The 16,754-nt window shown below is 36.3% G+C and overlaps 1 protein-coding gene across 2 annotated transcripts in view; it reads right to left on the reverse strand.

The window, feature by feature from the left end:
• Positions 1-16,754, reverse strand: part of DTNBP1 (dystrobrevin binding protein 1) — a 63,601-nt gene that overhangs the window by 26,736 nt on the left and 20,111 nt on the right. For both annotated transcript variants that reach the window (XM_038124989.1, XM_038124996.1), the window contains exon 7: positions 8,851-8,873. In XM_038124989.1, coding sequence (XP_037980917.1) covers positions 8,851-8,873 — 23 coding nt within the window. The remainder of the gene's footprint in view (positions 1-8,850; positions 8,874-16,754) is intronic.

Below are 16,754 nucleotides of genomic sequence, written 5' to 3' on the forward strand. Positions count from 1 at the left end.
ATATGACTGAGAATCTTCGGCTCTGCTAATGCTGCAGTTACACAACAGTGCATTTATGTTCAAAAACTGTAAGGCATTCCTCAGAATTGGGAACCCCAGCACCCATTGCCTCTTCAGTTTAGGAGGGTGCACAGTGCTGCCAGAAACCAGGACAGCCGTAGCAATTCCTATCTTTTATTTAAAAAGATCACATTTAGCAAACCTTCTGTGTGACAATTACCAAAATACGGAGTAGGGACAAAAGGCTATTATATTACAAATACTTCTCCAATCGACATCATTAAAAGTAAAAATACCCAGAATGTTTGGCCTACAAAACTTGGGTTTAACTGGTGAAAATAACACCAAAAATATATATGTGAAAGATTAAAAGAATAATAATCATCATGAGATAATCCCACTTCAGTCTGGACTTCGGTAATTAAAGGATGAATTCAAGTCAGAACTGTATACAGAACTGACTTCTATTTTTTCCCCATCAGTCATTTAAGCATTAGAGACAATTAAAATATTACACCTTTAAATATTTTCTCTTCTACATAAACTGAGTATGACAGGACTTAGGTGGCCATGAAATTGTTTCCAATTATCTACACAGTTTGCTATTCACCCTGGCAATGGATGAAGACAATCCCTATTGTTACCCTGGCCTCCTCCACTCCTCACAAAACCAGGATTCTGCAAGGCTGATTCCAGCACAGAGTAAACTTCCACCGCAGCCAACAGGACCTGCACCTGCACACCCATGAGGCATCTTATCTTAAGCTGCAGTGATGCCAAATTTGTTGTAATACATCTGACCTCTGAAAAGGCTTTTGACTTAGTGCAATACTAGATTACAAAGAGATAGGAATCAAGGAAAAACAGAGAGAACTACATAAACGCATAATTATTAAAATTTGTTGGGAGGATAAACCAGCCCCCTCAAAATGCAATGCAAAGACAAGATGAGAGGGCATATGGGTGTCTCATGAAATAAAACCCACAAGATTCTCTAAAAATATGTAGATGAAGCAGAATTTAATAGAAAGGAAGGTTCCTGCTCCTCACTCTTACTCAGTCAGAATTAGCATTAAAAAAATCCTGATAAACACAAGGTTTCAGAAGTATCAGTAACGTCAGCACCCTACAGGTTATGCTAATTCATTGTCTGAATAGTACTCTCAGGTGACAGCCATCACCCAAAATCCTGAAATCTAGTTGAGCATGGAGGCTACAAACTGCACTAGCGAATCTGCAACATAAAAAGTTACATTACAGCCAAACACATAACAAACAAAAAATATAAATAAATAAATACATAAAAGGGCATTTAAAGCATTAAACCAAAAGTGGTTTAGGGTAGGATGACAAAACCAAAATTTATCTTTGATCAGCCATGTTACAACAGCACACACTATTTATTCCAAGGAAATGTGACTATCTAGTTTGCCCATGAACAATGTGGTCTCTCTATGGCAGCCTTCTAAAACTTCCTTTAGAAACTCTACTCCCTATTTACAGCTTTGAAAATTCAGTCCTTTTTCCAATATATAACCACCTCAGTAATGAATGCCATTCTAAGATCCACCCAAGGCTGTATTGACCTTACCAAAAATAGCCCTGTTTTCACCTCACCAACTGAAAACTAATAAAAAAATGAGCAAAAGGAAGTAATTCCTCATCATATCAAATTATTAAGAGCTGGGGTTTTTCAGTCTGGAGAAAAGATTACTTCAGAGAGACCTCAATGTGGCCTTAAGTGGGCTTATAAAAAGGAGGGAGAGGCACTTTTTTATGGGCAAATAGTGACAGACAAGGGGCAGTGGATTTAAAATGAAAGAGTGCAGGTTTAGATTACACGTTAGGAAGAAATTCTTTACTCAGTGGGTAGTGAGGTACCAGCACAGGTTGGCCAGAGATGTTGTGGATGCCTCATCCCTGGAAGTGTTCAAGGCCAGGTTGGATGGGGCTCTGAGCAACCTGGTCTAGTGAGTGGCGCCCCAGCCATGGCAGAGGGGTTGGAAACAGATGATCTTTAAGGTCCCTTTCAGCCCAAACCATTATATTTGAGTTAGCTGACAATGCAGCCTCCTTTGGGCAAAAAGCACAGTGGAAATGGGCTTCCTGATGTAGCAATCAAAGGTAGAATTGTAGACAACGAAATATGCCAAGCTTCCCCTTTTTTCCTTTTCCATTGAAATGTAAATTCTATTTCTTGCATAGAAAATATTATCTGTCCTGAAGACTTGATGCTTATTAACATATTAGATAAATTTCTTTCCAGTCATCTGCAAAATAAATGAGCACACAAGATATTATCCATTGTAGGTTGCTTCACTCCCAGTCCTAACACTTAATCCAGCAAATGTTTTGATGCCTTGGCAAAGGCAGCTAATACATTTTCAATTACACCTCATGCTCAATTTGTGTTGCCAGCTGAGAACAAAGTCATGTTCAGAGGGTCAGCAAGAGGCAAGCAATTGCTTTTGTGTCTTATCCCAGAAACCTGAAAACTTCCACTGTTCCTGGGTATGTATTCATAGACAGGACATGTTCTCAAAATATGCCATTAAGTTTGATAGCTCAACCAAACAGAATCAGATGCCCACAACTCAGCACCATCCACCTGTGGGCTACAGAGATGTACATTTGAAAGCTCAAACATACATTTCAGTGTTGGTAATATCTGTCCAGATGTATAAAAATTCAGTTATTTACTGGGAAGGACTGAAAACAGTGAAAGACCAAGACTGAACCCTTAAATTCCTTAAATTCCTGGTTAAAAGGATTTAAAAACAAAATAACTCTTTTTTAAAATACTTGATTTTAAGGCCATACCATTTCAAGGAAAGCAAAAAAGGAGCAAAAATAGAAGACACAAAAAGCTAGATACCAACCTAGAAACTGCAAAAATGTTAAACAGATGCAAGAGTCAGCAAACTTGAAAATATAAAAAGTAAAATCAGAAGCAAGGTAGCTATAAGGACAATTTAGAATATTGTTTCCTCCTTCATCTGTTTTATCTATTACACTAAAATGGAAGACTTAAGTAATTAAACTTATTTACCTTTCACTCAAGGTTTGACCAGAAGTGCCCAAGACTCAAATCTTTCTGTTCCCTAGAGAATGGTTATCATATATAAGAGTCTTGGTCAGTTCTTGCCACAAACAACACAGAGCATCCAAAGCTTCAAGGCTCTCCTTCCATAGCCCAGATGGAAAAGAAGCCAGTAAAGCACAGTATTAACTAGAAATCTATCAGGATATTTTCACCTCATAGCAAAATAATGAGGAAAACCCCTAATATCAGAACATAAACCTGAAATTTTAATTCTATTTTAGCTTTATTACAAAAAAAATAGGCAATTCTTTCCTAACTGTTCTCTGGTATGACAAAGCAAGAACTGTCTGTGGTACAAGGTTTAAATATTGAAATTTTGGACCACAGAAATGTTAGACTAACTGAACTCCATGTGGTTGGAATTAATTTCTACCACAATGTCACCTTACTCTTGCTCAGAAGAAACATACAGGATTATGTGCTCAAAATCACAGCTCAACGTGAAGAGCAGCTACGTCATTGAATTTATGAGTTTGTCAACCACGAGCTGTAAAGACCTCCACTGCATATTACTCATGCATCTGGAAGGCAATATGAAGAGTAGGAAAAAGGAGTTTTATTTTGACAGCCATCAGAACAGAGAATGATAAAGAGGATCCCTAGACTGGTTGAAAAAAAAAATAAGTTTGACATACTATTTGTTAAAGTGAGTATATTTCAAAGAAATGGGGAACAAAGAGATGGAGTCAACAGACTGCTCCAAATATTGTGTGCTCTTAGAAGAGGGAACAGCAAAAGTCCGGAAATTAAAGTTTGGATATAAACATATTTAACCTCCTGATAAAAGGACTGGAAAACTGCAATTTCAACAGCAGCATCTTAGATGCATGAACAGGGATGACAAAAAAATCTGCATATCAAATGTCACCCAATGACTTAACCTTGAAGGCAAGAGGAAGAAAAAACACCTCTTTACTTCACAGGTCAGTTTCTCAAGGAATATTTTGATAAAGGTCTTAAAAGGCCTTGTTTGGGAGAGACCTCTGATTAAAAGGCTGAAAACATATTTTGTAGTACTGTAAACAGAAATGCTGAAAATCGTCATATGACCTGTTTCCCTGAGCTTGAATCAAACTAATCCGGTTAAAGCTTAGAAATATGCATGACTCAGTAGCCAAAGCCACGTGCATATTTGCCCTTGCAAAGTTGCTGCCACCTTTCATTGTCCAAAAGTGCTGTGTTGCTGATCTCCAAACAGCCTCTAGTGCTTTAGTTCTCTTTCCAGAAAAGAACTCAAAACATTGCATCCTGAACTTTTTATTAAAAGGGGCTTTTGCAAACAATTTTGAAATCTAACATGTATATAGTTCCTATCTGGATAAATCAGAAGTAAACTCAACAGCATATGTTATTAGCACTGTGCAGTTCTACTACTTTTAAAACTTTTTTTTTCCTGCTCTCTCACTGCTGATTACCTACCCCATTATCTGCTCCACTCTTCCATCTTCTAATGAGATTAACAGTATTCTGTAACTACTTACTACACAATTCTGGCTGCTCTGGAACTAAAGGAATGTTAACTCAAAAAAGAAAAAAATAAACTTAAAAATGGTACCACGTGCCTAGAAGGATGATGGAATGATTTGAAATCTCAGTGCAGTCCTAAATGCACCAGGTTTCAAGTATCAGGAGCAAATAACCACATATGTGCTATCAAATTTCCAGTCTCTCAGCTCTAAAATGAAAATGATACCTTCCTAAACGATGCAAGAGCACAACCCATCAAATACTAAAATCAAAACCACACACAAATATCAAGTAAATTAAACTCTACTATTGCAAGAAATTGCCAAGATTCAGAACAGAACACTTTTTTTTTTTTTAGCATCTTTAGGAGTGTCAGCCAAGGCAGGACAGCACAGAGCATAAGCCAGTTCCTACAAGCAGCCCTCCCAAGACTGAAACTGGTGCAAACTAGAATGAAACTTGCAGGCTACTCCATATGGCACACCAATGTTTTCCAATTCATAAAACCATCATCTTTTATAGCAAAGACTTCTGTAAGATAAAGTACTAAAAAAAGATAAGGAACTGGACAACCTTTGAGATGTTCTGTCCTCATACTTCACATACACAAATGCCAGTGCTGCAGCAGTGTCGACAAAGACATCACACGCTCGTTCCCCACCTACCTCAGAGAGAGATGTTTAACACGCAAAAAAGCAGGAAAGCTTCTAACCTTCACTATTCTCAGCACCACAGATTATTAAATAATAATCAATTTCAATTACTCTGTAATAGAAAACCCTTGTGGTTGAAAGAAGAGAGACTGGAAAGGTTTGTCCTGCCCCTGGACACTGTGGGTGCAGCAAACAACAAAGGAGAATGTCTGGCCCTGTAAAAATAAGTCTTAAAGCAAAAGGAAGAACAGTAAAATCTATTCCTTACAATGAAATAGAGTACAATCTCCAATACCAAGATGAAAAAGGGCAGAAACAAATTCTAGAACATTGGCAAGTAAAAAATAATTCATAATTTCTTAAAGTAAGTAACATTCTTATTTATTCTTATGCTCCTTAAATGTACTGACATCAATGAGCAAGAGAGTTAGTGGATACTGAACACTTTTCAATGCTGCAACCTGGCATATATGCATTCCTTGTTAGGGGCCCTTCTGGATGACACCTGGTATCTTCAAAGAATATACTTAAAAGATCAATGAATTACCACTTTGTACCTTGGCACACAGTGGGAAGTTGTAAATGAAACCAGGAATAATTCTGTTTCTTGGTTGTGTAAATTTTGCTTCAATGTTAAAATAAATAAATACTAGGTATATACAAGGGCACTTAAAATGTTCTTAAGGTTACAGACATTTGAAGAGTTCACAAATTTACAGACTACACCTGTGTACCTGTTTGCATTTACACATCCACAAAACTCCAGGGAAGTAAAGTTTTAAAACAGATCTGAGAAGTCTGTGAAGCTACTCAGCAGTCTTGTGAGTCACACCTGCACTCTCAGGGTCAGTGCCAACATAAAATTTGCATTTTCTGTATTCATTGTGCAATTAATGGGATGCATCACAGCATTCAAGTTTCTAGTGCTGTGCTAATTTGAATCTCAGACTAGACCATTCAGTTTCTTAATTCCAGTAAAACTCACTTTCTGTCATGAGCAAGGTGTAAGGACTCATCACTGGTGAACATGAGAGTTGCATCTGGACACTGAAAAAAGTGCATACAACTCTTTTAACCCTTCTAGCAAACATATTGAAGGAATTTTTTTGTGGTACTTTAATTCCTGCATATTCAGATAAAATTATCTTGTATCTTTATGAAAGATATTTTTATGCAAGACATTTACCATCCTTATATCCTGGAAGCTATTACTTTTTAGCATATGGTATTCAAATTCACAAATAACAAGTTACTATTATAAAAAAATGGCATTTTGGGTTTTTCCATTGGAACAGATTTTAATGTACAATGATTTCAAGTGCAAATGCATTAAAAGATGCAAGTGTATAGGAAGATATTTTAAACAGCTCTTTTTTATAGATCCTGCACTGGGTATTTAATGAACAGCATGCTGAGGAAGACATTTCACTCGAGACAGTTATGCAAAGATATATTAGTTAAGGATGTAGCCTATACCTGCAGTATGAAAATGTAAAGAACCATCTACTCAACTCTTAACATGTTTCAGTTGGAGCCAACTTTTCCTGGCTTCTTTTGCTTTTTAGATTACAGTGTTAGGCTGTTAGCTTAAGACACGCTGCTTGCCCTTGCTGCTGCCTTTTTCCTTCCCCTGTGACAGGATTCCTATGGACATCCACAGAGTTCTCAGTGTGCTTCATCAACTGGAACTAAAGCCAACCAAGTGACAGATCATTTTTGCCAAAATCTAGCGAGCCCTGGAAGCAGCTCAAAACAGAAAATTCAAGTAGGAGCTCGGAATAAGATTGGACAAAGCTGTCCTAGAACCAAAACATCTGCCATTATGTAAAGAATCCTTCACAACTAGGAATCTCCTACTCTCCCTATTTCCAGCTGATGAAAGATATGCCAGATAATAATGTAAGGTCCAAAGGGTCAGAAAAAGACTGACTGAAGCCAATATAACAAATACCTCTACTTCACAATCTGGGTTGACAACAAAAATTCCAAGATCTGAGAAGTCAGAAACCCAAGAACATTTCCTCCAAGTACACGTTTCAATCAATTGTGCACCTGGATTTTTAGTAGTTTAATCCCAATTTCCTGGGAAATGTCAGGCAAAACAGTGAAAGTTGTTGCCAAAATCAAAACACTGAATCTATTGTTTATTTTAAACCTTCTTGTTGTCATCCTCTAGGAAGGAATTAGACTTGCTTCACAAGACCATTCCTGAAATTTTCTTAGCTATTACTCCCCTTCTCTTCTGTCAGGTACAAGCTTGTCCACTAGTCCACTGTACAAAAACCCACACAAGTTAGGCTGATAGATGTTTAATATTCATTTCCCACGATGCATCCCTCTATGCTTATCTAGCCTTCTCTTGGCTACCAAGACCAGTCTTTTATAATCCATATTGGAAATCCATACGCCTCTGTATCCATTGTAGAGCCAGTAGCTTAGTTTGGTATAAACTGCAAGGTCAACACACAGCTAGCACGTTCCTCTTCCATCAAAATAATTGTCTTTGTAAAATACTTACTGTCAAATAACATTAAAGTCTCTATTAAAACAAGGGGCCTAGAGAAAAATTACTTTGGAAACCACTCTTCCGGCTTCCAGAAACTCACTTAAAATACTTGATCAATACAACAAAAAACCAGGACTCATTGTTCTTACAAGCACCAGCTACTACTAAGATCACAAGGAGCCCAGCATTACCTTCTGTTTTTTATTGAGCTGCTCTATGTTGAAAGCTGTCATATCAATCAACAAAAGGGCTGGTTTTGTAAGTTACACAAAAAGTGATATTTTACATAATCTGTGTTGCTTATCTATTACTGTAACTGTTATTTTCTTTTTGTAGCACCACAAAGATGAGATAGTAATGAACTGAAAAGGCAAAGGAACGCAGCTGGTAGAAATTTCCATCCCTCCTTTCAATTTCAAGAGACAACTGATTGACATAAGTCAATGCACCCGACTTCATTCTCATAAATACTAGTCACAAACCCACAGTCACATCAAGAGATAATAGCAATTCTCAAGCTGATCAAACATTAATGTCTGTAGGTAGAGTAAGCCCCAGTTTAAGATTCACTGAAAATGGGACTGTGCTCCATCCATGTACCAGAGACAAAGAGATAGTACATGACAGAGTTGCCAGCCATTACATCATATATTGGACAAATATTTGTATATATCATCGAGCATCTCCAACAAGTTGAGCTACAAAAATTAAATTAGCATAATACTGTAAAAATTCCCAGGAAACAGCCAGACAAAAACCTAACATGTAACAGCCTGCAACATGTGCCAAAAATATATCTGTGCTGAAAGAGACATCAACTAGTTGAAGAAAAAGCCCTTAACTACAAAAATTGAACACCAAGGGAAAGGCTTGAATTAGATACGGGAATCTCTGAAACCCAGATAAGACAACAAAATATCTGTGTTCTCCCTACACTTGAGACTCTCTTAAAGAAAACAGTAGCAAGAACAGGTGAAATGAAAAATACACAGCCGGCTGGGTCAACATAAAATTAACACTGTCAAATGTAGAAGGGCAAAAGTTTTTTCCTAGTTTCACTTAATACACAAATTACCATAACTCTTAAAAACATTTAAGTAGAAAATAAAAACAGAATTTACCTTTGAATGTCTCCAGTTCCTTCCTGTTGGAGAAGAGCAGAATTAAAAGAATAATTAGAAACACCACATTTAGAGCTACAGGATTTATTTTACGTTCTTTAAGATTCACTAAACGACAAAAATCAAAGAATTTGACTGTCACCATATATAACAGCAATATTACTACATGTGTTTATCTAAAGCAAACAAAATCAACCTGTTGATAAATTAGGCCACCACCTCTTTATAAACATGTACAATTATACAAATATTGCACATTTATATCTAGCTACATAATTTCCAGATACACTGCTCCAAAAATAACCAAGACTTCCTATGGCATTAGTTACTAAAGCATCCTTTGCTTAGCAGAGATTTAACAATTTACAGCACAGCGAATAACGATTCAACGTTACAACACGTAACGTGTTCAATTTTGATCAATGCTATTCAAAAACATCTTGGCAACACTGAAGGAGAAAAATTTGACAATATCACTCAGTTAAAAACAGAAAGACAGGCAAAGAGACATACAGTGACACTCCTCAGAGGAGAGGATTTTCAAGTATGGAATATGACGCATAACCCACAGTACTCATGTACCAGAAAGCTAAGAAATGAAGAAAAAGATAACAACATCTTTTTTGCCTTCATACCAGGCCACTTTCTACTTTTAGTGCTTATGCTATTGTGAATGCAGAGGCTTTAAAATGACCAGAAATATCTTCTCTGTTTTAAAGAAATTGCAAAAAGCTCCAAATGCCATTACTACAATACAGTGATTCATCATGAATTTAAAGCCTAAAGAAGAATCAATGTAATAACTGAGATAAGGCAGAATGCTGGCCTTACAAAACACTCATTTACATCAAACGTTTTTTCAGTCTGCACCTCAAAGAATGATTAGTTAAATTCTGATTTCAGAAGCAAAAGTGACTGTAAGAAAAATAAAGACTGAATTCACAGTTATCCAGATAAATTATTCTATTCTCTATCCACTGACTAAAGCACTCTTCAGTCACCTACCAGAGACACTGTTTCACAATATAGATGCTATACCATAATAACTCTTTCTACCTCTTAACAGACAACGCAATTCAGCATTTATTCTTGCATCAAGAACAGACAAAACTCACTCAAAGCTGAAATAATTTATTCTTTAAGCAGGCCAAAGTATTCTAAAAGAAGCAAGAGAATGCATTTACCTCCACATTTTCAGAGAACATCCTACTTTTGTCACCAAATGCTAAATACAGGTTTTTGAAAGAATGGATGCTTTACCAGGAAATAAGCTAGAGTGTGATTCACAGTAAAGAATTCTATTAGTTGCAACTTCCTGTGAGTATCTATTTCCTTTCCTGCTTCTCCTCCATCCCTTTCCCAAGCTAGTTTCTCCCTTCTATACCAGAGAAAAAAGCTACTTTACAATATCTGTGATTTGCAGGTTCATACCCCAAAAAAATTTTCCTACCCTGTATACTCGAAATAGAGTTACAAAATTCTTAAACACTCTCACAAGTTGCCCTCCTTATTTTTTAATAATGGCACAGTAGTTGAGGAAACAACAATCACAGGAAATGGTTGTTTTCCATTGACTTAAACAAAACCATAGTGAAAGAAACATCTTGTGAAAGTAAGCGGGGAAAAACTACGTTACTTGCACCTAAAATCAGGAGATTTTATGATACTTGTCTACAAAAGGAAAGACAAAACAATTACTGCCATTGTGTTGAAAGAGGTTAGTAAACAAGATGGTAATACAATAGCCAAGTGCAAACACTCATTTTGTCTAAACCCCCAGAATTTTCCTTTTCAAAATCCATCAATATTTTTAGTGCATCTCAACCCTAAGATGTTGTCGCTATATCCATAATTACCATTCATTAAGAAAATTGGAAATTAATATTTGACAATCACTTTTTTCCCCCTGAAAAATTAAAAGTATCTATGATTAACATACAGTAAAAATACAGATTTGAAAAATAAGGATCTCTACTTCCTTGTACCATATCCTCATACCAATTCAGATCCAAAGACTGAAGATTTTATATTTTACACAGCATGAATTAATCATATCTTGTGGTTTCTCACAAGACTTTCAATAAAACTTCTAATTAAAAATACATAATGAAGTACATGTTTATTGAAACCATGTTCAGCATCAGCAGCATGGAAGATTTTTTTTTTTTATTCATTAAGTCAAATTATCCAAATAAAAACTTGGAAGTATAAAAATTTTAGTCCTTAATCTCACTTATCAGCAGCTTTGGTAAGAACATGACACTAAACTGAGAAGTGGAAAGGAAACTGACTTGTGATGACATTGGAAAAACAAATGGCTTAAGAGTATATCAGTACATTTTCTAGTTGGGCAATTAAGACCTGGCACACAAAGGTACAGAGAAAACATACAATTGAATGTTACACTTCTCCCCTTTACAAGGAAATAAATGTTTTTCCATTTACTGATAAACTGCCAGAACGAAGATACCTCCTATGTTTTCTCTAAGAGTCTAGAGGCAAAAAGTCATCTGCAGAATATGCTGACCTTACATTAAGAACTGAACTTCATATTTGGAACAGAGACAATGTAAAGAAATAGAAATTTGTGAGAGTAATTAAAATGAAAAGGATTAAATTGAAAGCAGTTTTAGAAAAGTGGCCTTCAAAGCAAGGTTAAAAGACAAGCAGGAGGAAACATGTAAATCAATTGAAAGTGCTCCATAGGGAAATGCTCCTGGATTTTAAAGAGTTTTCATCCAAAACAACACTCATGCACTTCACAGATGGATGACATAACCCTTTCCACTATTATTAGAAGGAAAACACACACCTGCCTTGCCTTTGGCCTCGGTACACATGAAGGCTCTTGAAGCCCAGTGTGGGCTGCTCAGCATCTGTCCAGGATTAAAGGAGCTCCCATGCTGAGTCTGACCACTGATCAATACAACTACCTGGCATCTGACTATATGCTCTTCATCTACTAAATTTTAGGTTACTGACAAAAAACCTGGCTAGTTACTCATATAAGAATACATTTTACCTTTTCATAGTTAACAGTAAGCTTCCAGAAGAAAGGACTAAATTAGGAGGCACATTATAATATAAATAGCTCTTTTCAGTGAAAGACGAAGTTCAGCACCTCTGAGCAAGGAAAAAAGGCTAAAGTCTAACATAATCAGACTGTAAAGGCATGGAGACACTTCAAAAGTAATCTCATTCTGTATGCAGAGCAATTTACAAATCCCTGATTCTTTCCTGAGAGGCAAGAGGCTGCACAGGCTCCACTGACACTGAAGTTATGTCCATGAAAACTATCTGGCCACACATATAGGCAATAGTGTTAACCCCTGCCTTACCAGTTGCTTGTTTTTATAAAACAGATGGGGGGAGGGGCACTTAATTACTCTGTGAAATTCTGTACACATCAAGCTCAGTTACCAGTTTTTAAGATACCTGGAATGTTCTCATGATGATGCTGTCAGTGGGCTCAACTTCTTCATTTACAGAAAAGTTAAGATTTGGGGTTTGTAGAGACAACAGGTGAAACAAATAATCTACAATATATGACTTCTCCCACAGGGTAACTGACGTGCCCAGTTACAATCTAGTAAGAAGGCAGATACAAATTCCCAAGGACCTTCCCATTCCCCCCTCAGGCTTTTCACTGCATTGTTGGATTAACCCTGCTCTAGCCACTGAGCAGATGAGATGGACACTAGGAAGACTCTGCTGGTACCACTGACAAACAAAAATAAATCTAAAAATCAGAATATGGGAGGACCAGGAGGCCTAAGTATCCTGCTTTAAATTACTGAGATCAAAGGGAATTTAATTTGTTCAGCAACAGTAAGAAAAAAAAAATCTCAGGTTCTACTGTATCTTGCAAAGGGCTGTAATACTGAGATCGATTTCCTAAGTGTAACTAAACATCAAGGAATCCAGTTAAATTCCTAGGAGACTACAGAAACACTACATTCCTTACAAAGATGCCATCAGCCAGAATTGACAGAATTTCTTACTTGATCTTCAAGAAGAAAATAGGCAGAGAAGAAAGCAGCAAAGTCCTAAATTAATGCCAGGAACAATTTTATGACACAAGCTCTGAAAGCAACAGTCAGTAAACTCCAACTACTAGACTAATATATAAACAAAAGACAATATCAAGACAGAACATGAATGCTAAAAATCGAGGATTGAATTTGAAAGATTTTTAACACGATCCAACCCAGAAACTGAGAAATGCTGCATTTCCTCTGCTATGTCTGGTACAGTTAAGTTTTCAAAATTATGTATTAAAAAAAAAAATCCTTCCATAGCCTGACTCAAACTTTAGTAAGCTAAAAAGCCATGAGATCTCCCCGCTGGGACTTTCCTCTGGATGTCATCAGAAGTAAAAGCCAAAAAATGGAGAACACAAAACCTATGTCACTTGTAAGGTGCACAGAAATAATTCAAGTACTTTTTTTTTTTTTTTTTTTTTTTTTTTTTTTTTTTTTTTTGTAGTTAGGATTAGCACTTTTGTCAATCCTGACACAAAACTGTTTTCCCCATCCCTGAGACTGGTTGAGCACCCCTTGGAGATACTTAGGCCAATTACTATTTTGAAATACACTTGAGACTGAAGCAATGAAAAGCCTTTAAGTACTGAAAAACTAGTAAAAACCAACACTATTACTAAACTACTGCTGGAATTGAACCACAGGCAAGGGTTTCTATTCATCTGACAAAACACTGAGGACAGGTCAGGATTCTCCATCATCAAAAGTGACATTTTATCCACTAAAAGAGAAGAGCAGAGAACTAAGGCATTTCAATACTATTGCAATGGAAATTTTTTTCCTTCCATACTCATGCAGATACAGAAGTAGCTGAAGTCTGTTTTCCAGCATAACTTCTATGTTAACTTCAATCCAGAAGATGGAACTGATCAGCAAATTTTTGCATTAGAAATTACCAACACTAAGTAGTAATCAAGTTAATAAATACAACCAAAAACAAGCATTCCCCTAACATACTCAGGAGTTCCAGGGTACAGTGAAAGCATTTCTGTTTCAATGTTTCAAAAAAACCCTTACAAATCTTAAGAACTTGGGGAACCAACTTTCAGGCACTATCATTCAAAAGGAAAGCAAAAAATAAGGGAGATGGACTTTTATAAAAGTCCAAATCATAAGAAAATGGTAGAAGCAAAATCATTAAAGGCAAGTTTTGTCCTCTGCTAAGAGACTGACACAGGCCACTTACCATTAGAACCACTCCAAACTGAAATGTGGAAAAAATGCTTAGCTGCCTCTAAAAGCTCATGCCTTCAGATGTAGGATTTTGCACAGGACACAGTTTTTAATGCTTTTGCTTTCATCCTGTTGTTATCCAAAAAACTCAACAGTTTTTACACTTCAAAAAAAACTTTTATCTTAGTATGCAACATCATTGGATCACTAAAACATACATGTATCAACAGTTTGTTTTTATCATACAACCAAAATTTTAGGAACCAAAGTTTAAACCTGAAATGTGGGAACAGAATATTTATTAAGAGAAGCTACAATTTGAGAAATTAGAAAGAATGTAAGAGAAGGTGAAGTTTAAGAGAAGGTACAAACAATCCACCATCAGAGTCCACCTCCACCATCAACTCCACCATATTTTTCTAGAAAGAAAAGGGGTTCCTGAAAGCCTGTTTTTGGTTAACAGCCACACAAGAAACTGCAGACCTTCTTTTAACCTAGCCATCAATTTCAACATAAGCATTAAAAAGAAGAAAATTAACAGTATTCAAAAACTGACCAAGCTTTATTCAGTAAGCGACATATGGTACAACCCTAATTCACAGAAAAAAAGTAAAAGGAGCTTGTGACACCATGTGCAATCTTCACCTAAAATGCTGTATGTGGTCCCACACAGCATGAATGCAATTGTGCCAGAGAGAAGTTACAACTTTTATCTCTTCAGGCATCCTCAACACGTCCCTTTGACGTAGGAACGTAAAATCTCCCTGAGAGAAGCAGTGTCAATGAACGCATTTCAGACATTTTTTTAACTACTTTTAAATGAATTGGTTTTTAATGTAAGTGGAAAGGAATTATTAAAGATCTCAGGAAAAAATCCATAGCAAAGAAAGAAAGAATTTATCAGGAGGCACAGCACAGAGAAAGAATTTCAGTGTGGTAATGACAAGCATCTAAGCCCTGTTCTTCTGCCACTAGCCACAATGAATTAATTACACATACAAATAATGCATTTTTGAAGAGAGGGAGGGTAAAAAATTATGATTAAGGCAGTCTTAAACCATCTGTTCCTATTATTGGTACAGTAAGTCTGGACAAAGAATGCCTGGTATTAACAGCTTGACAGGATTTGCAGATTATGCCCACTAACAAGCACCACATAAAGGTAGAGATAAATTATGCAGGATTGACATAATGTTTTAACATTTTCTAGATAACATTATTAAGAGGTGCTGTAAGATACAGAGGTCCCAACACAAACATTCAGTCTTTAACCACAGGTCACAAAAGCCAAAGAAAAAAGTCTTTTATTTGCCTATTTGAAAGAAAACAAGACTATAAGGAGAAGGTAAGCAGCAAATCTCTTTGTAACAATGCCATTGTCTCTCTGTATCAAGCAAAGGTCACCAGAAAAAGGGCAAAATTAAATCAACTTGAAAGTGACATAAATTATACCATACATTCACACTTTGCAAATAAGAGAAGAAACTGCCAAAACCCCTGCAATCTTCAAATCTGCTGTGTGTTCAGTCTTGTCCAATGTTTCCAAATACTAGGAGCACTGATGGGAGAAAAATTCACTGATAATGAAGCAGCATGCTCCTTTGGGCTTGGCATATGCAGAATACTGTAATGCAAGAGTTCTTGCAAACAAAAGAAAGTTTAAAGCCTTCAAACAACAAAAAAGTAAGCAAAATTATCCATGAAACTCTTCCAAAGCTTGTACAAGTCTCTTCAGGGTCAATAGGAATTCTCATTCCACGTGTCTGCCCAAAGAAATGCAACAACTGATGGCCATAAAATTCATTCCAGCCAGTTATCACCATGAAAACACTTGCTGTATTCTGATTATATTATATACAATATTGCTGATTGTGCTGTATTCAAACTCATGAAACAGGATAAAAAAACATCTTTGCAATGTGAGTATAGAAACTCATAAAATGCCTAATGAAAACTCAAAGCCACTCATCCACTGCACATCTGCCATGAAAGCTCCTGAAGATAACAAAAGTTCTGCATCCAATGCTGCAAAAATGTTTATTTAGATACCAACTTACACAGAGGTATAGCAGCTCCAAATCTATACCACTAGAAGACTGATCAAAAAGAGTATGGCATGAAAATTTACACAGATGAAAACTTTGATGAGAACTATAAAACATGTAGCTGAGGTCTCAGAAATAATTCACAGTACACTTAACGTTGGAAGGAAAAACATACTTGCTTGAAACATCTGCAACAAAGGGGCATATACACTTTTTTACATATAAAAGTAAATTTTATAAATTACGTATAAAGCTTGAAAGGGTTATGAAGGTAAAATTTAAATGTATCACTGCCAGGTGGGAGGGAATCACCACTGAGGATGATGTACAGTAGAGTTCTGTCCCAGCCTATTGCTTGAGGAATGCTACGGGATCTAACCAAGAACAACAGATATGGAAGTTTTTTTCAAATGTTTATGTTGTTGAGGCCTCAGATAAGTCACTGTATCTACATCCAACAACCCTTACTGTTCTTTTTGTTCCCAAAGCTATTAAAAAGAGGGATAAAATATACAGAAGAAAACAACAGTAACCAAGACATTTTCTCATACACATCTCTAATCTACACAATGCAATTGCCATAAATTTTATACTCTTCTGAATGAGAAAGTAAATCAAACATTCTTGTCCCCCAAAAGCACTAAAG

Source organism: Motacilla alba, chromosome 2 (assembly GCF_015832195.1).
Source record: "Motacilla alba alba isolate MOTALB_02 chromosome 2, Motacilla_alba_V1.0_pri, whole genome shotgun sequence".
In the NCBI taxonomy this organism is placed as follows: Eukaryota; Metazoa; Chordata; class Aves; order Passeriformes; family Motacillidae; genus Motacilla; species Motacilla alba.